The sequence below is a fragment of the Chenopodium quinoa genome, unplaced genomic scaffold, assembly GCF_001683475.1.
Source record: "Chenopodium quinoa cultivar QQ74 unplaced genomic scaffold, ASM168347v1, whole genome shotgun sequence".
NCBI lineage: Eukaryota > Viridiplantae > Streptophyta > Magnoliopsida > Caryophyllales > Amaranthaceae > Chenopodium > Chenopodium quinoa.
This window is the reverse complement of record NW_018743199.1, coordinates 2,029,274-2,050,826: the sequence shown is the minus strand read 5'-3', so window position 1 is coordinate 2,050,826 and position 21,553 is coordinate 2,029,274. Positions and strand designations below refer to the sequence as shown.

The following is a 21,553-nucleotide window of genomic DNA, read 5'->3' as shown; positions in this document are numbered from 1 at the left end:
TATTCCTCTTCGGCTGGATTAAGAAAATAGTCTTGGCCCATGGGTAGCTGGGTACACTTTTGAGGTGCACCTGAGTGTATTATAAAATTTGTTCAGGGTCATCCTCATGTTCAAGTATAGATGGATTGGCAGTTCCAACTTCAAATCGATCCACTCGATATCTGGTCACCCGACCAGACTAACGTAATTACATGCGTCGCTCTTAATGTTCATGTTCATGTTCGGTGTTATTACGTTATACTTAAACTTCTTGGTTCTTTTAGAGTTCTGTTCCGAAAATGAAAATTGCAGCTCATCATTATGAATGTGACTAATTTTACAGGTTATCACAAGCAGCTAAAAGACAGTGGGGTTAGGGAATTGAAAGGGTTAAAAGTTGACAAGAAGTAATGAAAAGCAAGATGAAAGTGACCAAAAAGAAGAAATTAGGCCTAACTAATAGCAATTGGTAAAAACATGTACAATGGTGTAAGTTTTTCATTGTTTACTATTGAACATAGTCACCAAAAGAATTAAGAGTAACTGCTCGTTTCACTTCCTGAACAACTTGAGCAGCTTAATCTCATTGATATATAAACCAATTTTACCTCTCCTCAACTATTTTTATCTTGTTTTTCTTTTCCGCCTTCTTATTTGGATTTGAACATGTAAGCTTCTTTTTCTTTTTCAATCTTCTTTACAGCTCTCCTATACTCTAAACTTGCATCTCCCTCCCTTTTCTTTACACTGCTGGATTTCGGCGATGCACATAAATGGGATATCGTTTTTGCGTTCGAGTTGTAGGAAAGAAGACCAACTTATCCTGTTCAGCAGGCTCCCAACTGTTGAGTAACCATAAAAAACGATTGGGTTAATTATGCCTAGAAAATATGGATGGTGCAATAGTCTACTATGAAAGGACTTAAACCAATATTTATGAATCCTGATTAGTTGACAAAAACAAGCTCAATACCTATATTTTGTGACGAGGTGGTGGAGGAAGACAGATATTGACACTCTAGAGATCTCGTAGCCAGGGCACAATCTTGGGCCTCCACCAAACGGAGTGAATGCACTAGGAGGGCATGCTGCTGACTCGCTCTGTTCACGTTAGAATCACAGCAAAAAAACAAGCTCAATTAGACCTAAGAACCAGATTTTTTCAAATAAATGTGAGATATTACATAGAGTTTACAAGTTTATACTGTATAAGTTGGTATATACTAACTGATAGTATTTGAAGAATATTACCTGCCATCTCCATGGATTGAATTTTCGAGCATCCTTAAAGTATTCATCATTCATATGTACACCCCTAAATGCCGCAAACACTTTATACCCCTTTGGTATTGTATAGCCTGTTCACAAAAAGGTCCAACAAAAACAAAGCACATTTGTTAAGAAACTTGCTGTTGCTCATGAGTTTTGCTTGAAAATATAGATAGATCAAAGAAGCAGGGTAAATTATATGTACCACTAACGTGAACATCTGATGTAGTACGTCTAAATATGCCTCCGATGATGTTTGCCACGCGTAAAGTCTCATTCACAACCTGAAGATACCATCATATAACAAAGATAAACACCATGAGTGACACAACTCACACAAATGAAAGACTGAAGATTTACAGAACAATACTGAGATTATATCAAACTGTAGTATACTAGCAGATTTTTTTTGGGTGCAGAATTATATTTATGTATAAATTAAGACTTACACATTGAGTGAAGGGCATTGATTTGTAATCTGTCCACAGCAATGGCTCATCTTCACCCTTCTTAGCTCTTATCTTTTCATGTTCTTCCTGTAATAACATGAAACAGCATTAAACATTACTGACATTCTAAAATGTCTGTACATGTGCATGATACAGTCAAATGAATAAGATTTGTATGAAGGTTGATGTAAGTTTGCATAATGAGCTTAAAATTGGCCATTTTCGGCAAATTTGAACATAATGAGGTTATGACTAAATTGACAGTTTAAAGACAAAGTGGACAGTTTCAACCACCCAAACAGTCTCCTGCGGTCTTATGGGGTCCATGACAAACACTTCAGCCTCTTTCTTTTTCGAGTCTGGAAAAGTTGAAAATTGTCTAAAACTGAAGGCTATAATCCACACTTTAAGGCCAATTTCGAAAAAAATTCCCAAATTTAAAGTTAATGTGTCGGGTATTCCCGAGGTCATATAAGTTGATTTAGAACCATAACAAACCTAGCGAAAGGTTTATAAAAGTCAAAAAGTGATTTTGATTCAATTACATGGTTGATTAAGAATTATGTTGCATTGGTAGGTAAGACGCCCAAAAGATGATCCCCATTCAATGATGTTGCATTGATTTTCAAAAATGACATTAGAATACTAGAGTGACAAGAGTATTAGAAACCAACACACGTTAAGCACACCCCAATACATGTTAAACACTTAGTGAAGATGTATCATGTATGTATGGCTAATAAAGTAATGCCAATTGTATAGTAATTTAGACCAAATGCATGCAACAATAAACAAAGAATTCAAAAGTGAAAGTTTCATGCAAATACATAGTCAACTTGATACAAAAAATGGACTGTTGATGTTACCCAAAAGTTACCCTAGTGTGGTCATGAATACTTTAGGATTGCATAATATGCCAAAAGAGCAAATGAAATGTAGGGACATAGGCCAGCATCTAGCCTCTCTAATTTACCATTCTAAATTTGTATCTAGCCTAGCAAGTGCAACTCACACTCACTCTTTTCTATGGTTATTATTAAATTAACAGATGTAATTATTCCTAAGCAGTTATTTCTAAAGATGCCATTTAATTCCTGACACTTTCCTCCTTGTTCCTCTGATCTTATTTCTGTATTTTGGACTTTTTGTGGTTTTTTTGGTTTTCAAAAAATAATGAGATTTACTCATCATGCTGCATATCCTCTTTTGGGCCCATAAACTCACGTGAGGGGGTGTAAAAGGTTAATTTTTTTTAATCCTTTTTCCAAATTATTTTCACTTAGGTAAGATGAAACCCATGAAAGAACTCGGTTCATTTAGGTCTAATGTTTTTTAGCTTTTGAGCCGAATAAAGGTGTCAAAGTAGAGCAGAGCAGAGCAGCTTAAAAAAAACAGAATATTGACTTATAGCTCAAACATTGACGTGTTAAAAATGATTAGTTACGTGCTAAGATTTAAACTTTGATTTGCTCAGGTAAAGAGATGTGAAAAAAGATGAAAATAGTACATGCAAAATTTTAATGGTTCAAAGTAAAAAGAGAGTCAAAGGCTAGTCTACCTAAGTGTAACCTAAAATCTGACAGAAATCAGAAGCAGATGAAAACTGGAGGAGACATGAAGATGCTACAAAGAAAGACAAAACTACATTCATTTATTCATTTATCCATCATCAATCCACCCAAACCAGAAACACCTTTGCATTTGTCTGCCTTTCATATTCACCTTTATTTACATTCAACTCCATTTTCTCTCTTTCCTAGCTCCTAATTTTGACTATATATATACCGAAAGCTAAGCTAAGTTTGGCTTTTAGTAGTCTCTTAATTATACCATAGTTGGAAGTTTAATTTTTACGTAACACTTTGAAAGTAAAGATTCCTAACTCTTTCCCCCCTTCTAAGAGGCTTAGTTCACTAGCTTACGTTAGGTTGACTCATACAGGATTTATAATTAAAAAAAGGGTGGTAAAACCACGGAATCTTTTTAATTCCAAGCAAATATAGTTGGTAGGATTCGAACCTGTAATCTCAAAGTCATAAAATAAGTTTCCGCCTACTTCATCAAACATTTTCCTAAAACTCGGAGTTTTGAAAATATGTACACTTGTTAAAAAAAACCGATGTTGAAGTTTTAACGTCGTCATCCGTATTAAGCTAGGCAACAAACTAGTTTGACATCTTTAGTCACTCTATTAATTATCTTTGAATTAAGCTATAAATCGTACTTCCTAGTAGTAATAGTACTAGTAATAGTACGAGCTAGTTAAGCATGCATGGTATTCTGGTCCCTAGCTATACATTACATTTCTATGTACCAAAATACCTCCCCCACGTGGGTTTTCTAAAACCACACCTATTCATTCCTTAGTAGCTAAAGGACAACACCTACCTAATCAATCTAATTAAGTGCTAATCCTCTTTTTTCTCTACTTAATTTGTGATGGGATATTCCCTTATTAATTGGTAGGTATAACTAATTAACTATACTATCTTGTTTCCCTTTCCTCATCATATTTTCCTAACACTAAACTCTCTTAACATAGTTTACAAATTAGGTTATGTGTGTAACTTCTATGTAGTTTTTATAATCGATTAAATTTACAGCTTTTACATAATCGACTCATCTTATGTTATAACTAGTTGAATTAATAAGATAACTGATTATTGCGTAATAGTTATTTGGTATAAGCGTAAAATAAAGATGTAAATTAAAACAATACAAGTATTACTCAAGGTTGTTTTAGTTTTGAAATTAGATTGTTTCTGCTACCCACTTTAATTTCTAAAAAGCAAAGGGAAAAAAAATAAAAAAAAATTGTTATGGCTATCTCTAGCGCACGTTAGGTGTTGAAAGCTTGAAACCTCAAATGCATGGCCGGGCCTTTATGCCCCCCGTAAACTAAAGTAGGATACAATATTATTGGTCAAGTATTTTTATTAGTAAATAACAATAATAATTATAATAATAAGATCTAAAAAAAAAGTGGAGCAAACTTTGCTTGTGTATGAATTATGATTGATGAGACTTAACTATATAAATGTAAAGCTTTTTATGACTTGTGTATTACATGTGCCATGACATAATTCACAAAGATTATACATGTAATTAATATTGCTTTTTAAAGGGATCTTTTGATTTGAATATGATTAAGTAGATTATCATAAAATGGAAGTTGCTTAGTTACTTTAATTAGTTAATTTTACTTTAAATTTCTTCTTAACCCACATTATGTTCTAGGTAAAGACTAGAATAGACCCGGTTTACAATAACTTATTGTAGACCCAACCTTCTAGTATACCATACGAATGTGATTATATCATACGACATGTGATTATATTACTGCAAAAGTGATTATATCATTTTGAAACTGTTATGTAAATGTATCACTCAAAAAGTAAATTTATCATTATAAAAAGTATGAAATGGTAAATTACATCATTCAAAAGATGATTTTTAAATTTTATCATCCTAAAGATAATTATATAATCTCATTAAATGGTTTAATATGAGATTATATAATTCAAAATATAACTCACAAAAAGATAATTATATTGTATAAAAAAGTGATTATATCATCCAGAATGTGATTATATTATTTGAAAGTGTCAAATTTTGGGTCTATAATAATTTATTGTAGACTGGGTCCATACAAGACCAATTGTATATTCTAACCATCCGATTATGTTTTTATATAGCTTTAAAATCTAACCATTCAATGTGTGTTTGGTTGAGAATTTAGATAACAAGATGATGAAGCTTCTAAAAGGGACCATAAAAATGATGCCACTCGTGGGGGGTGATGTGGACCCATAATTTTTACTAAAATTTGATAATTTTTGGAATTTTTCAAGTGGAAAAAAAAGAATAATGAACAAAATAAAATTTACTAAACGTTTACCTTGAGTTGATCAAGAGCAAGAGGGGTCTCGGTTAAATATTTGACTGCTAAAGTCATTGTTGTGGAAGTGGTCTCATACCCTGCCACCAACAAAGACACTAGAAAATCCACTATCATCTCATCGGAGAGTCCGCCACCGGCCTCCTCGTCGAGCATTGCCCCTAACATGTCGTTTTTTCTATCGCCTATCTCCTTTGCTTTTCTCCGCTCCCTTACCACCAAATTTAGTGCCTCGGCCACTTTAGTCCTAGCCTTGAACAAACAAAAAATAAACATAAGCACATAAATTAATTAGGCAGTGATATATTTTAGTAGTAAAGTTATACTAGTACTCCATAAAAGGTTTCATTTCATGTTTATTGAAAAGTTGTTAACATTTTTACAAATATACAAAATAATCATAGGAAAGTTGGTACACTTTTCCTCTAATTGTCAAAATAAAAGATGGGGATCCATACACAAAATAGGTCCCATTGATGCTTCTTTTGTGTCCAATATGTTTCCTTTATATGTTCCTCAAATTATCATAATACCTCCTCCACCATTATTATATAATTACTAGATGATGAAATTTATCCTATAACTAGTATATCTCCAACATTAAATTTACACATGATTAATGTATATATAATTTATATACTGCGTATTTATTTTGTTACCATTAAAAATAACCTAATAAATTTATAAATATATATATATATATATATATTTTCAGTAATACAGGTTGTCCTACATAAGTTAGTAGCCACTACGCACAACCACAATCATTCAAATATACGATATTGATATAAATAATTATCGATGAACACGAAGAAGAAGATTAATTAGGGATAATTACTTTAATGGCGCGATTGTACGTGGTAGAGAAGAAAGGCAGGGGAATGCTGAAGAAGCCATCAATAACAAGTAGGTACTCTTTTCTAAGGCTCTCGGTCCATTCACAAGGATCAAAACTCAATAGCTGCTTCATTGTTAATGCAAATGTAATCTGCATTCACACGTAATCATAAGATTTTGCTTAACTTTAATGTAAATAATTATGGTTGTATAATATTTAAACAACCTACCAACAATTTTATAAAGATACTATAAAGTAAGTGCATAAAAATATTAGTATTATATAGTTTAGAATTCATCAAATAATATTGATCTAAAAGAAAAGGATGGAGAATAATTAAACAGATCATCAAAATTGTGCGTATACTTATTGTTGCCGGAAATCACAATGATTTTCTTCCTTTCGCTTTTAATTTATTTATTGATAGTATATACTCTAGTACTTCGTATTAAAAATTATGAAAATTAAAGAAAAGTATTTAAATGTCACTACACTAATAATTAAAAAACACAATTACTTTATCTTGCTAATAGTCAATCACCCCTGCCCCTAATGTAGAGCAATTTACGTGTCGTAAAATAAACCAATCGCCTAATTGCCTTATAAGTAGACAATTAATACAGAGCGAAATATAGATAATAATCTTAATTTAGTCAAAAAGGATATTTAAGACATATTACCGCCCCGGTTAAATACCTAATTTTTTTGGGTGTTTAGAGAGTCATAAGGACGGTTGATAGAGAAATTCCTCACTCTCAATTAAATACCTAATTATTTAAGCAAAAAAAACTTTATTTATCGATATTAATAAACGTGGTGATCTTGGACAACCCGTAAAAATGTTCCTAGAAATGACAGGGACATACACAAAGCGGCATGTGGTGTGATTTATGGCAAGTTACGCGTAAAATTGGTACTAATAAAAGTATCACCATACAAATACAATAGTACTGAGTTTGGTAATCTTTTCCATCTTGTAAAAATAGAAAATAAAGGATTCGTACTATGAAATTAAACATAGGAGGAAAACAAAAATAAAACAAAATAAAAATTTGAGAAGAATGAGTTTGCTAATCCAGTCATACTTCTTTCACGAGGAATAAGGTCCCACAACTATAGTTAAAAAAGTCATAAAACAAATATTAGTGGTGTTATTTTCCCTTTTTAAGTATTGATTCTACTTCATTTTATCCTTCATCACTACCTTATAACTTAACATGTCCTTAGCTTTAACTAATCCCCCAACTTTAAATAAAGGTCAAATTAAAATTTTTATGCTAAAGAAGGTCAAACATTTGAACTAAAATTCATTTTTCTTTTTTCATGACTAAAAGAATCCATTTTTTTTAGAGGTTCAAGTTCAACCTCATTTGAACCTATCTCCCAATATTCTACAAATAATTTATTTTTTTTTAAGCAAGATACCAATTATTTTTTTGAGTGGAGATAGTCACAAAATGCACTAGTGAATTAATGATGAAGTCGGGATTTAATATTATTTTAACACTTTAATCAACTAAGCTACTTAACACCCATATATAATAAAATATTAATTAATTATTACTTTCAAGATAGTTACTTTTAAGAGAATATTATGCCAAGACAATATTATCGCGTTAACTAAAATTGTCCTAAGAGCGCAGCAATGAATATTATAAATTTGAGATTGAATCCCGTTTATATCATTGTCCTTTGTGACTCGGTTGGACAAAATTTGTAACATGGGGTGAGTTAAAAGGTAGTAATAGTACAAGTAGTAATGAGTAATGACTAACCTTTTTAGCTTCCTCCATAAGCAAGACTTTAGAAGGCCAAGACTCCAAATTAAAGCTAATCAAACGATCAATATCAAGCAAAAGATGATCACGAATAATAGCAGAATTAGTAAAACTCATAGTAAGAGAGTGCATCCTTTTATGCAAACTCCCTTTCATTAACAAAAGCGAGTATTTTCCAAGAAGATTCGAGATCGAACCCGGGTAACTACACTCAAACAACTTGCCTTCATTTTGGAGTATGAATCTATTAACGTCAGGATCGACGCTAAATATTGTGGGTTCACCGAAAACATGGGTGGTGAAAATGGGCCCGAACCGTTTAACGCGATCGTCGATAAACGGTTCGGGGTTCTCGGTTTTGTAGGCCGAGATGAGTTGGAGGGTCTCCCCGATGAGGGGGAGACCCGTTTGACCGGGGGGGAGGGTGTGGGACCGCCTACGGCGGAGGGTGAAGAGGAGGAGGGAGATGAGGGTGAAGGTGAGGGAGAGAGTGAGTGTGAAAAAGAGGTCCATGTTTTTTTTTTTAATTTTTGGGAAAGTGGTGAAAGAAATTAAAATGAGAGTGGGATTTTAAGGGGGAGGAAGAATTTAAAGGGGGGAGTGGAGGAAAGTGGGGGGAGGGAAAGAGCACACGGGTGGCTGAGTTTAATGTGCTGGTGAAACAAATTGGATTGGGGTGTGGGGTCCGGTTGGAAAATATCGATAAGTAGGGAGAAATGTCCACTTATTCGTATGTTGCTGTCATGCAGAGGTGTTAAAAACTAATCTAATTAAATTTGAGTAAATATAGTCTAACTTAAAAATAACTTGATCTAGAATAATGGATGGAGGTAATATGTATCCTTAACTTTGATCTTGTTGTAGAGAATCCTTTTTGATTGTAATTTACGACTGGGAATCTGTTCCTTAACAGTTATAAGTTGTTAAAGTATTTTTTTGGATACCACTCATAAATGGATAACTAGAAGCACAAGATTAATATCTAAATTGATGTTATAATGTATCCACAGTGTCTCTATTGATATCATGACCAGTGTTTGAAAGTTTTATCCACCATATCACTCTAATAGTCTTTTCGTAAGGATATGGAACTCAATTGTAAAAATATCCGATTGGATGCTAGTATACCTTGCATATATACCTTATCAAAACCCAGTCAACAAACCAAGGTCATGGGCATAATCTCATATATTTCATACATACTTTTCATAACACAAATCGTAATTGAATCACAATAAACAACAAATGACACGTATATTTGTCATAGATTATGGAAATTAGAAAACTTATTTAAGTCCTATGTCAACAAATTTGTTTTATAAGAGATGCATGCTAAGCTAGAATGCCTTGTATTTATGTCCTAGTTCTCCTAAAGATGTTTGATATGTAACGTATATATAGCTAATTTTTGCCCCCCATTTTCCCTTGCTTATCCTCCATTTTCTCACCTAAAAAGAGGAAGCTAAATAATTAATCCATGTGATTAGTTCTCGTTAATGAAATCAGTCAAGCAAAGTCAGCTACTACTTGAACAAGTGCATGAACACCATCAATTTCACAAGTCGTCCAATCTTTTCTTCCTTTCCCCCTTTTTAGTTTATCTTCTCACATGAAAGCATCCTCATTGCTTCATCATCATTAAAATGGCTCACACTTTAATGTGATTTTCATATATCTTTGAATGGCAAGAACAATGATAGTTAAGCATGGCTTCTTTGATAAAAAGTATCACATACCATCATTTTCACCCATCGATTATAATTTATAAGGTTATAAAGTGCTATAATTACAATAAAATACTTTAAAAGAAAATATCTTCTCGGCCAATAACTATAATTAGTAAGACTTGAATTTAAAGCAAGGTTACAATAAAAGAATCCTACTAGAGACACCTGACACCTTTCGATCATCTCAAGCTCCATACAACTCATAAAAACCCGACATTGTACTATACACCGTACACAAGGCACAATTTGCACGTTTGTGTACCAACTTGAGATCGATCGAAGTAGAATCTACCCCTTTCCTCACGGCAAGGGCACCTTGAAATCTTATTATACAGAGAAAATGAGGTAAGAATGAAGTATCGATATAATTAACCGAAAGTTTACCTGTTACAAAAACCTTTCTACGTACCCATATTACACCCAAATATAAATAAGAAGCCTAAGTAAGAAAAGCCTAGCTAGCACGTGTCTAAGCTAGTGGTTATGATATGAGAAGTTGTCCACTTATATTATAATCATTATTATTAGTAGACTCCCATACTATTAATCATCTTTAACAAGAGTAAAGTGCATTTTCATCTATATGTCACGTTATAATTAACTTTTTGAACCATGAGAGAATCTCACTATGTATATTTTATACATCCTATAATTCCTTTTAGCTAAGATAAGCTGTAAAAATAAATATAAAATTAAAAATTAAAAAAAACCATATCAAACATTCTTAAATCCTGTAGATAATGGTGTTGAATCAACCAACCTTTATTCTTAAATAAATTATATTATTAGTTTTGTAGCATATTATTTGTTTAATGGAAAAGACATATATAGTCCCAATTCACCCACATGAAGTACTTATATTAGATCGGTTTGTTTTTATATCTATAAAATAATTAGACTATAGGTAGGTTAGTAGTTTTGAGACAAAAATACAATCCATGATTTCTGGGATTTGGGCAAATCTAAATTAGGAGCTTTCACTGTATTGTTTGTTAGCTACTTAACTAAAACTAGACCAAAATTATGTTTTCAAATATTGATACATGTCTAATATTGGATATTTTGAACCCTACTTTTTGTCATTTTTGTTGACTTTTACATGATATGGTGTATCATTTTGTTAACTAATTGGGTCAATGGAAATAGCATTTGAGGTTTAGTGTCACTTTTTTTTTTTCAACCAGCTTGAGGTTATGAGTCAAGTAATGTGACTCAAACCCCAAATCTCATTATATGTTTGGTCAAATTATGCATTCTTCTTACACGATACTAGGCCAAATTATAGCTTCATGCATTGCGCCATTGCCCTCCTTAAGTCCCTCTAGCCCCCCTTCCTCGGCCACCACGCACGTACACCTAGCTACGTACCTAGCCACTACCCCTACGTATTATTTATCAATATTATCATGAATTTTGAATTGAAGGTGAGGAGGTCATCACTACCTACCCTGGCTTCAAGATTATAAATTCGGAAGGTAAGGGCATTATCACCTACCTCAGGTATCATACCGACTTCAAAATCTAGCATGAATTCGAAAGATGAGGACATTTATATCTACTAGGCCCTAGTACGTACGTATGATATCAACTTCAAGATCATGAATTCGAAATAAGAATTCATGCTACGTACCACCATACTAGTCATATCCAATAGCTAGCACGCTCCCCCCAAGTTTAATTTTATATTTACACGAATCTAGCTTATTATCAAGATTGCTATATGGGTACATAGCAAGATATAGTAGCACAACTTAAAATGAGTGCCCTACACAATTCATTGGATAGACCCTGGGCCAAGATTATCGCTGTGCCTTTCATAAATGATAAGATCGTTCGGGACCAAATAAAATCTAACTTAGACGATCCATCACATTCCATAGATAGATTCTCATCATATATACACTATAAGTTTTTGTCATTTTTATCTAGAACAATCATATATTGTGTATATATAATTGAATGAATATATAATCAATCAAATTGAAAGCTCATCTTCCTATTTATCATTATGCTAATTCAATTATCATATAATATTAATATATAATATAAAGTTTCATATTTCATATTCATACATAAAAATATGTAATGGGCTAATACAAATACACGAGGAAACTAAATTATTCAAGTGGATATGTAGGGCCTTAAATAATGTATGCCGCATGATCAATTATCCTAATGTTAATTTGCCGACATAATGCATGTATCAAATCCAATATTGCTCTTCTCAAATTGTCCTTTTTTTAATCGTATGGCTAACTTCATCGGATGTAGCATATATATATATATATATATATATATATATATATATATATATATATATATATATATATATATATATATATATATATATATATATATATTTTGCTCCAAAGCTGTCTTGATCATAAATAATAATTGTAAAGTTAATATCTTGCTTACAATGATAAGGAAGAATATTATTTGATATACTACTGTATAAATTATTAGGGGATCTTTAATTTTTGTCTTTTTAATTTGATGGCATTAGTTTCAACTCGCTTGTTATTATTAAGGATAAAAAAAATATTATGTCACGCATACAATTCGTTTATGAATTATTAAAGATATTTATAGTAATTGATATAAAAGTTTAATTATGACTAATACATAATTACGGAGTACGTAAATAATAATCAAGTAAGTTACCGAGTAAAATACTTCCTTTAATTAGATTCTATATATCTTATAACAGTAAAAGATACGAGTATAATTTTATAAGATCGAAAACCACTCCATGAAATGATATGGAGTACTAGTAAAAAAAAAAAATCAGCAGCCAACTCCACAAACTAGTTGGTGACTAGATTTAAAAGCTCCATTAGAAATGAAGAGCAATGTAGTTCTATAGTTAATGTTTGGTTAGTAGTTTAGTACTCCCCCACGACCAAACTATTGGCATTTTGCATTGTGTGTCAAAGTCAAACTGACACGGTCAGCTCACGTGCACGGGACACGAGGTCTGTACCACACGCGTGGGACTGACTTTGCCAGGTTTTTTTTTTATTTCAGAGGTTGCAAGGCAAAAAGAAGCATATTTGCTCTTTATAGATATTTTTCTTCGATTTTATTATTATTATTATTATTACTCCTTTGTTTTTTAATATTTCAAAGGCTCAAGCACACAAAATTTAAGCTGAGGTGAGAGATTATTATTTGTAAAAGAAAAAAAAGATAAAAATTCAATGAAGGAAGAAAATAATCTAGAAAAAGCATAGGTAAATATGGTAATAATTGTAATAGAAGAGAAATGAAAAAATACATACCACTGCAATAATTAAATTTGAAAATACTTTTAAATTTATATTTCCTTTAACCCTTATTTTTTTTCCTTAGAAATATGTTACGGAGTACTTTATTAATTTTTGGTTGGTTAAAATTGAGAAAAAAGAAAAATGATAAGGTTACTAAAATAAATGTGAGAGTGAGTATATCCTACTAAATACTCGATTACTACGTAAGTGTTTTATATTGAGGAGAAAAAAAAAAGACAAATACTTTATACGGCTAAGGGATTACTCCTCTTATTGTCCTATGATTTTGAGATGAAATCACTTTTGGACTTGTGAAACGGACTCTCTTTAAATTTGCGGATGAAGCCTAAACCCGTATTAGTAAGAGGTGTTGAGTGGAAAGGTAATTAGGAGTAGCAAATAAAAATGGAAGTGATGCAATAATACTCCGTATGAAGGAATGAGAGATAACGATAAGGTGGGTGCATTTACCAAGGTAAGAAAGAAATGGGTCAAGCTTCAGTGTTCTGCCAAACTACACGAATGGCAAGATGTGATTGTCTGTGTGTTATGCACGTGTGTCTTTTCTCATTACGATTTTACTCCATTTCGCCCATTTCTTTATTTCTTTGTAACCCATCTTTCGGGCTCATTCTAAAAGAGGCGGTAAGCCTGGTTTCACGCCTGAAAGTTAGAAAACTAGTCAATTACTCCAGCCTCCTATCTTATCTTATTTTACCTTATTATATATTATTTTTTATTTAAACGAATTTTATAAGTCTTGTTTAATTAAAACGACTATACCTTTAAACTTCAAAATTGATGGTTCGATTCTTTATAAAGATACATACTTTGAGAATTGAATTCATCTCATCCCATCTCGTTATATCCCATAGACTACCCCTAGCCCTAGTACATTATTTGCCTCTTGTCCTGCCAAGATAGAAATGAATAAGAAAGAAAGGAGAATCACTTATTATTAAACCAATTTCATAACTCATGGTTTAATTTATTTGCAACAGTAACGAATTGAAGTTTCCTTCCTAGATAGTACATGAAATAAACAGAAGCTAACATAAATGGCATTGATTGTTATGAAGTTGAAATAGGAAGATGCAGACAAAAAGTAGAGTTAATCATCATTATGATTCTGTCGATTTCAAGTCAATGTATAATGATATATAGGAGTAGTAATTACGATCCATTTATAGCCAATTTGTTATCTAGATACATCTTCTTTCTGCCAAGTGCTAACACAACAGGAGTATCATATTTTTAACACAATTGACATGCATATACTGTATGCTCTATAAGGTTTTAAACATTGCATATTCAATTTGCATGTCATTTATGGATGAAAAAATTGTCAATTAATATTGCACACATAAGACTATACTTTTAAGGGTCCTGTTGTGATTACCTTAATTTCAGTTCAGTTTTTTTTTATTTCATTCCCAATGCCTTAAAGTAGAGGGATCGGAGGAGGTAAGAGAACTCATATACCCAAACAAATATAGTAGTGGGGCTTGAACGCGTGACATTAAAGTCACAAGGTGAGTTCTCCACCAATTCCATCAAGTATTAATTACTTGGTATTATAATATGTAGTATACTAGTATATGAGTATATCTACCTCTATCATGGATATTGTACGTACAACATATAGGTCAAATCCTATTACTTCAAATTAATCATCTTTTTCAACTAGAAATTATCTAAAATTTAATGAGTATGTCAAAGTGGCATAATATATATTCTGGAGATCTGATCTACTTATAAATGATTCAAGTGAAGTCATATGCTTATAATCTGTGTAAATGTATTGATTTTTTCAATTTAATTTGAGAGTAGTTAGCATATGTTCAACAACCCCAACAACTAACACCATATATTTATTTTCCATTTTGTTTACTCCACTCAAAATACTAATACTAATCCTTCCTCAAAATAGCAAGCAACAAAAAAAATTGATTCCATTTCATCAGCATATCTACTAAAGAGAATTACCAAAATGTCATGGATCTTACAACACGTACTAGTATATAATTAGTACCACAAAATTGCAATCATCATTTTTCAGAATCAAATCCCCAATGATTTTATTTTTTAATTTTTTTAATATTTATTATTGTAGTACTTGTACCCAAAAATTTATAAAAAAAGATTTATCAATCTCTTATTAGAAGAATATGCAATGTTGTTCTTTGCCTATCACTAATTATAAATAGGAATATAATATTTTTTGCCACTAATTAATTTGTTGTCACAAAAAGCATAAAAAAAAGGAAAAAAAAAACAACAACATTTTGAAATAAACCAAACAATTGTTATTCTAGTGAATTGAATAAAATGAGCTACTCATGCTAATTATTTTATTGATTGACATCCTACCAATTAATCTTTACACAAACTTGGATGCTAATTACTTTCTTTGATACATTAATTAGTGACATATAACAATTCTACTTTTTGCCTTGCTTGGATTAAAGCAAGACATAATTGGCTCAATATTCACCGTGAATATCTTTAATAGTTGGTGGCTAATTAAATCACCTTTTGGCAAATCCCTTCTCTTATAGGAAGGTTTTTTTTTTTAAAAAAACAAGGGTAAGAAAATAATGAATATTCAGACACCCTTCTCACGAGAAGAACACGAACACCTAATGAATTTGAAGTACACATAAGAATTCTAATTCTTAAATATCAACCAAACAACAAATCACCTTTTTACTCGCACATTTATATTTCAACTCTTATGTTATTTTGAACTATAATGCGTATCATACTCTTATACGTACAGGATCTTATTTGTAGTCGGACTATATAACGTTAATCTTGTTTATTGAGAGAAAGAGTAGTTTGTAGTTAGCAAAGTTTTTATTGCATACTAGTGGTATGTATGATCTAATTTACATCAACCGACTTTTTTTTTTTTATTAATTACATTAATTTAAAAGTAAGAGCCGTAAGATTGCAAGAATCACTGCGACAAATCGACATAATAATGGTAAAAGTGAGTGATGGGGTTTGACAGTTGACACAAGCAACATATAATTGTCTCAAAAATGGATGTCTTATATTATGATGAGGGAATTAATAATGAGAGTAATCATCGTTAACAAAGAAAGCTACATTATTAATAATTAATACGAGTTTGTGTTAAAAGCTTTACGCAGTTGTTTCTTTTTTCACTTTTTTTCTGTCTCCTCTTTTTTTGCTATCATGTCAATTTTTTCATGCCAACGGTGTCCACCAATTTTCCTTGATTTTTAACAACAATTATTTCATGAACTCCCAAATATAAATATATAATGGTGGCTACCTTTTGTTGGTTTAGAATGCTAGTAATTGGGCCGAGTGATTTTTCTTTACTGGACTTTATTTAGCCTATGCAACTGGCCCAAAGTGAGTGAGGACGACAAGGATTGGGTCAAGGCCCGTGTTAATGAGATGGTTTCAAACACTGAGTAGGCCTCTCAAAGCTCTTTGGGAACCCATATTTAGAAGCGTCTCAATGCCTAATCTTGTTAGGTCCGAATTTGTTCTCCGGGTGCTAAGTTTGAAGGCATACATGAAATCGGATAATTTTCAAAGATATGGGGATCCGCTCTCGAAAGCTCAAATGATGGTAGGGGATGCATTATGAGGTCAGTCAAGTCATTTTGAATTATACACAATCACTAGTCGGTCACATAAAGTCATGTAGAGACTTTGTTAGGATGGAAGGAGGAGTGTGACGCAACCAACCAAAATGATAGTGTAAAGATAGAGTGAATTGTTACAAGCACTCATATGATTTCCTAGGATTTCATGGGGTTCATGGAAAGCACCTTGTGCTATTTCCTTACTGAATCTAAAAAAGTCAAAATTCTATTCAATATTAAAGGCTATAATTCACGTTTTACACGGAATTGGGCCAATCACTTACGTATCAGGGTTGGAAGTTGAGGATATGAACAATTGGACACAATATGATCCTTTGAAGAAAAAGGACTGTTTAACTTATTTTTGAAATTGGGCTTTTAAACACTTTAACATTGGGTTATCTTCAAAGTTTGGACTTTACCATTATATTGGAATAACAGGCAAAAGGCCTTGCAACTTTTATGAATGTCAAATCTTTGAAGAGGGAATTTTCTATTAGATGAAACTTATTAATCAAGTGTCAACTCTTGTAATTTAACCAAACAATATTATCATGGCATCCGGGACTTTGTCAACTCATTCATAATTTTTTGAAAGAGAAAATGACCTAGTGTAGATTATTGATGTAATATAGTCTTAATTATTTTATAACTTTTGTACACTTGTTCTAATCTTTGTTATTGCTTCATTAAACATATCTTCAAATATGTCACTTGTACATCTTTTGTTGTCAATATACACCCAAATACATTTCTTGCTACCTTGTTCTTGTTCAAAGTCTTTCATTTTTTAATAATGCTCGAAATTCTAGTGCTACACGATATAACTTCATGAATTGTCTTATAAGCCTAAGAGGTCATAGTCACATGTAAAAGCATAATTTCAAAGTTACCCTCTAACACACACCAGTACATCAATGAATCTCTACCTTTGATCACCTACTTAATAATCTCGAGATTAAAATTACCTCAAATATAATTCCCACCGCCCCACAAAAAAAACGACACCAAAAGGAAAAAACTTTGCATTATTATAGCACTTTTTTACTTCACGAAAAGAGAGTGAAAAATATAATGGGGTCATCCCAAAAAAAGAAATTTCATAAAAATAAATAAAAAAGGAAAGATTGTGATTGTTATAAACTCAGAATATTTGTGGATCTCTTCTTCACATTTCTTCTTGGTATTGGTATTGTTGCAACTTCACTGGGTAACAGGTAAAATATTTCAACCGTTCTCTTCTTTTTCTCTTTTGCACGTTTCATTTAATCGGGCATCTTTACTTTATTCAAACCTTACATTTGATCAAATTCTTTGCGTATACTTCTGGAATCATTCCCATCAACTTTCCCAAGCTATCATCATCTTAATCATTTTTTTAATTTTTTATGATTAACCCCTTTAAATTGTTTTTGTTCTATTTAATTCTTTTTATCAGGAATTTGATTTTCTGTGATTTTGTAAAGTTATTTCTGGGTTCTGAAAATTGGATAAAATTGAGTTTGTTGAGAAATGGGGAGGCTGTTTGTGGTCAATTTGGAAGGGAAGATCTACAGTTGCAAGCACTGTAGGACCCATCTTGCTCTCAGTGAAGATATCGTTTCCAAGGTCTAATTCCTTCTTTTTATATATATATATATATAAATATTTTTAAATAAATTTTTGATAAAAAAAATATATCTTATGATTTTGTGTTGATTTTTGGAATTGGGTTATCTTTAATTTGCATGATCATAATCATACATGGGTTATTCATGATTTGGGTTGTGTTTATTTTGATGGTTGACTTAATAAGATTTATGTGTCAGGTTATTGCAGAATTAAATTAGACATTTACTAGATTTTATCTGGGTTACTTTTTTTAGTTTGATGGTACAATTTGACAGTACTGATTCTATTTATATAAAGTTTTTGCTGTTACTTATTTTTAATTGGACTAATTTAGTCTTTTGAAGTTGTTGATCAATGACATATGTTACATTGCTAGTTCTTTTTATCTATTGCAAATAAAGATTTACCCTTTTGGAATCTGGAATGATTAACAGTGTTTCATTGAATCATAAAGTATATTGGGTTGTTAGAGTATTGCAATTGGGAAATGTTGGATTTTTGGTTTCCAGAAGTTGTTTAGGAGCTTTGTTGTGCTCCTATATTTGTCATTTTGAATTAGTTGTGTTCTTGCTGCTGTGTGTAGCTGTGTGTAGATGGCTTCTGCTATATATCATCATGGTGGGTATCTTTAGATGTTTCTAGGATTGGAACGGACCAATACAATTAATGCTATTGAGAAATGTTATTTGGAGCTGTTGCTTCCTTGACTGAGCAGGCTTAAACAAACTGCAGTATAATAATGTAAACCATCTAGCTGTTGTATGGAGAGTGGCTTGATTAGACTAGCTTAGTTTTGTATGCTGGTTTGCAGCATGAGTCGATGAGTTGATCTAAGGATGTGAAGTGTTGTTAGAAAGAATGGGATGCTTTTTTGTTTGTTTGGCACACTGGTAGGACTACTGCATTGAATTTTGGTTAACCACGGAGCAATCTTGTGGCGATGCAGGGTTATTTGATTAACTTGTTAGAATTTAGAAGTACACTCTAAATTCATGCGAAGAGGAAAAGTAATTTCTATATAGAATATGACTATTGTCACACCATTTGGAATGAGTGTTGCTGCTAGCTATGTTTTGATAGCGAATGGTTGTGGTATATTGTTCATGTCTCTATAAACAAAGTCATTGGTGCATGTGCACTACGAAATCTAGACTTGTGATAGATGCTTTTGAAGTAAGTTCATATTGTGGGATGAAAATGGGATAGGAATCCAAGATGATGTTGAATTTTGAATTCCAGAGATGTGTGTGTCATAAAAATGTTTTTGCTCTTGGTTAAAATTTCCTGTTGCCTTTCCACTCTATCCTGATTTTGAACTAGTTAAAAATTACTGTAAGTTGGAAGGGGAAATTTTTATTTAGTCCACTATCTGACTGCAGTTTTACATGTGTTGTTGATCCAGTCTTTCCACTGCAAGCATGGGAAAGCTTATCTCTTCAATAAGGTGTAAGTTTCCTGAACTATTTGAATTTGTTTCTTTATAAAGAAACAGATATGCTGTATGCTCTCTGATCTCTAAATCATAGATGAGATTATGACTCTACAATCTATTTATGGAGGTCTTCAGGCCTTGCTTCATTGCCATATACAACTTGGAACATCCGTTATAATATGATATGCAAGATATGTAATGTACCTTATATTACCAATTGAAAGATGTAAAAATGGCTGATCATAGGACAATGAATCATCATGGACATATGTCTATGATAGTATTATGGGAATGTCTCTTTTTATGCTTCCTAGAACACATGAGTATCACTTTTGCTTCTCAGAAAAATATCTCAAATACGTTTGACAGTGTTAACGTCACCCTCGGAGAGAAAGAAGATAGAATGATGATGACTGGTATGCATTCCGTGGCTGATATTTTCTGTGTTGGATGTGGATCAATCGTGGGTTGGAAATATGTAAGCTTTGCAGGCTGAAATCCTATCAAACATAAATTCTCATGTATGATTGGGCAAATTGTTTGCCGTTAGTTACTGTTGTGGGATGTCTTCTTTCAGGAGACTGCCCATGAAAAGAGCCAGAAGTACAAAGAAGGAAAATCTGTCCTTGAGCGGTCAGTAAGGAAAACTAACCAGATCATTCCTATCGTTAATGACCTTGAAAATTTATGACTTGTTACGGGTCTCTTTGGTTGAACAGGTATAAGGTGTTTGGTCCTGATGGTAGCAACTATTGGGTCACTCATGAGGCTCATATTGGTGGAAGTGACGCGGATAATGTTTGATGGCATGAAACAAAGATCATGGTTGATTGCCTCTTATTCTCCAATTGTACATAATTTAACCCCCAATCCTTTCAATTGAACTTATGGTTTCCCAAATTGTTTGATTATCAACTCGGCTTTGCCACATTGACATAAATGGGAACCCTCCATTGTTTCTGAATTCCTGTATCATGTATTCTGTTCAAACTGTCCTTGTAAATCATCTTAATGTTAAGCAATTTACTTTGTGTCAAACATTTTTTGTCCTTGTTATTTAGTATTTCGATTTCTTGTTATAAAATTTGCATTTCTTTGATTTATTTTCTTTAATTAAAGAAATATCAAAAGTGTAATTTCAATTAAGTTCTTTGACTTTCTCCTTTTAAGTAAAACCCTTGCTCTTGTTGTTCCTATTCAAAATGATAGGGAGTACTTCAATAGTCAAGATTTGCACAAGTAATTGGAGATCCTCTTTGTTTTATGGTTGCTTTTTTTTTTGGTGGGTTAATTTTTAATGCCTCACATTTGTTTTTTTTGGGGTGCACACGAGGGGCTAAGGCCCAAAGAAAACAAAAATTAAACTAAGGCGGAACAAAATGTGGCAAGACTATTTTCCAATATCATCATTATGCAAAATATGCCCTAAAGCTAAAGGAGCCTTTTTTGAAATTATTGTCAATTATTCCTTGAAACATGTTTTAAGGATGTGTTTAGTTCACTACAAAGCTGTTGGAATCATTCGAACCCATAGCCCAAATCTTGGTAATAGGATGTGTTTGGGTCCAATTAAGCCAATTGGGCCTAGTCATTAAATGATCCAATATTCCGAGGTCAAGGCCCAAGCCTCCTTTAAGCCAAGTCAGCATAAGGTCAAGTGGTCCAAATTGTTATGGTCAG

At 32.3% G+C, this 21,553-nt stretch overlaps 2 protein-coding genes across 4 annotated transcripts; one reads left to right on the top strand and one right to left on the bottom strand.

The window, feature by feature from the left end:
- Positions 1–408: 408 nt before the first annotated feature.
- LOC110733431 (cytochrome P450 90A1-like) lies at positions 409–9,014 on the bottom strand. The gene is made up of 8 exons (XM_021913481.1): positions 8,209–9,014; positions 6,434–6,583; positions 5,596–5,847; positions 1,698–1,784; positions 1,454–1,532; positions 1,231–1,337; positions 953–1,080; positions 409–821 (listed from the first exon to the last, which is right to left on the bottom strand). The coding sequence occupies exons 1-8, from the start codon at positions 8,722–8,724 to the stop codon at positions 722–724; spliced, it is 1,419 nt and encodes a 472-aa protein (XP_021769173.1). The 5' UTR covers positions 8,725–9,014; the 3' UTR covers positions 409–721.
- Positions 9,015–17,652: 8,638 nt separating this feature from the next.
- Positions 17,653–20,911, top strand: LOC110733430 (protein yippee-like). 3 transcript variants are annotated; one of them, XM_021913480.1, is made up of 6 exons: positions 17,653–18,047; positions 18,297–18,438; positions 19,844–19,887; positions 20,243–20,351; positions 20,451–20,506; positions 20,593–20,911. In XM_021913480.1, the coding sequence occupies exons 2-6, from the start codon at positions 18,343–18,345 to the stop codon at positions 20,675–20,677; spliced, it is 390 nt and encodes a 129-aa protein (XP_021769172.1). In that variant the 5' UTR covers positions 17,653–18,047; positions 18,297–18,342; the 3' UTR covers positions 20,678–20,911. The 3 variants fall into 3 exon arrangements, with proteins under 3 accessions (XP_021769172.1, XP_021769170.1, XP_021769171.1); XM_021913478.1 differs by having other exon boundaries at positions 17,656–18,047; positions 18,269–18,438; XM_021913479.1 differs by lacking the exon at positions 17,653–18,047 and having other exon boundaries at positions 18,054–18,438.
- The last annotated feature ends 642 nt before the right edge of the window (positions 20,912–21,553 follow it).

Excerpts from the sequence above, each read along its gene's own strand:
- LOC110733431 (XM_021913481.1), bottom strand. The coding sequence starts at position 8,724 with ATGGACCTCTTTTTCACACTCACTCTCTCCCTCACCTTCACCCTCATC. Across the intron at positions 6,584-8,208 it reads TTATGGAGGAAGCTAAAAAG|ATTACATTTGCATTAACAAT; the intron begins GTTAGTCATTAC and ends GTGTGAATGCAG. Across the intron at positions 5,848-6,433 it reads CGTACAATCGCGCCATTAAA|GCTAGGACTAAAGTGGCCGA; the intron begins GTAATTATCCCT and ends TGTTTGTTCAAG.
- LOC110733430 (XM_021913480.1), top strand. The coding sequence starts at position 18,343 with ATGGGGAGGCTGTTTGTGGTCAATTTGGAAGGGAAGATCTACAGTTGC. Across the intron at positions 18,439-19,843 it reads GTGAAGATATCGTTTCCAAG|TCTTTCCACTGCAAGCATGG; the intron begins GTCTAATTCCTT and ends TTGTTGATCCAG. Across the intron at positions 19,888-20,242 it reads GCTTATCTCTTCAATAAGGT|TGTTAACGTCACCCTCGGAG; the intron begins GTAAGTTTCCTG and ends TACGTTTGACAG.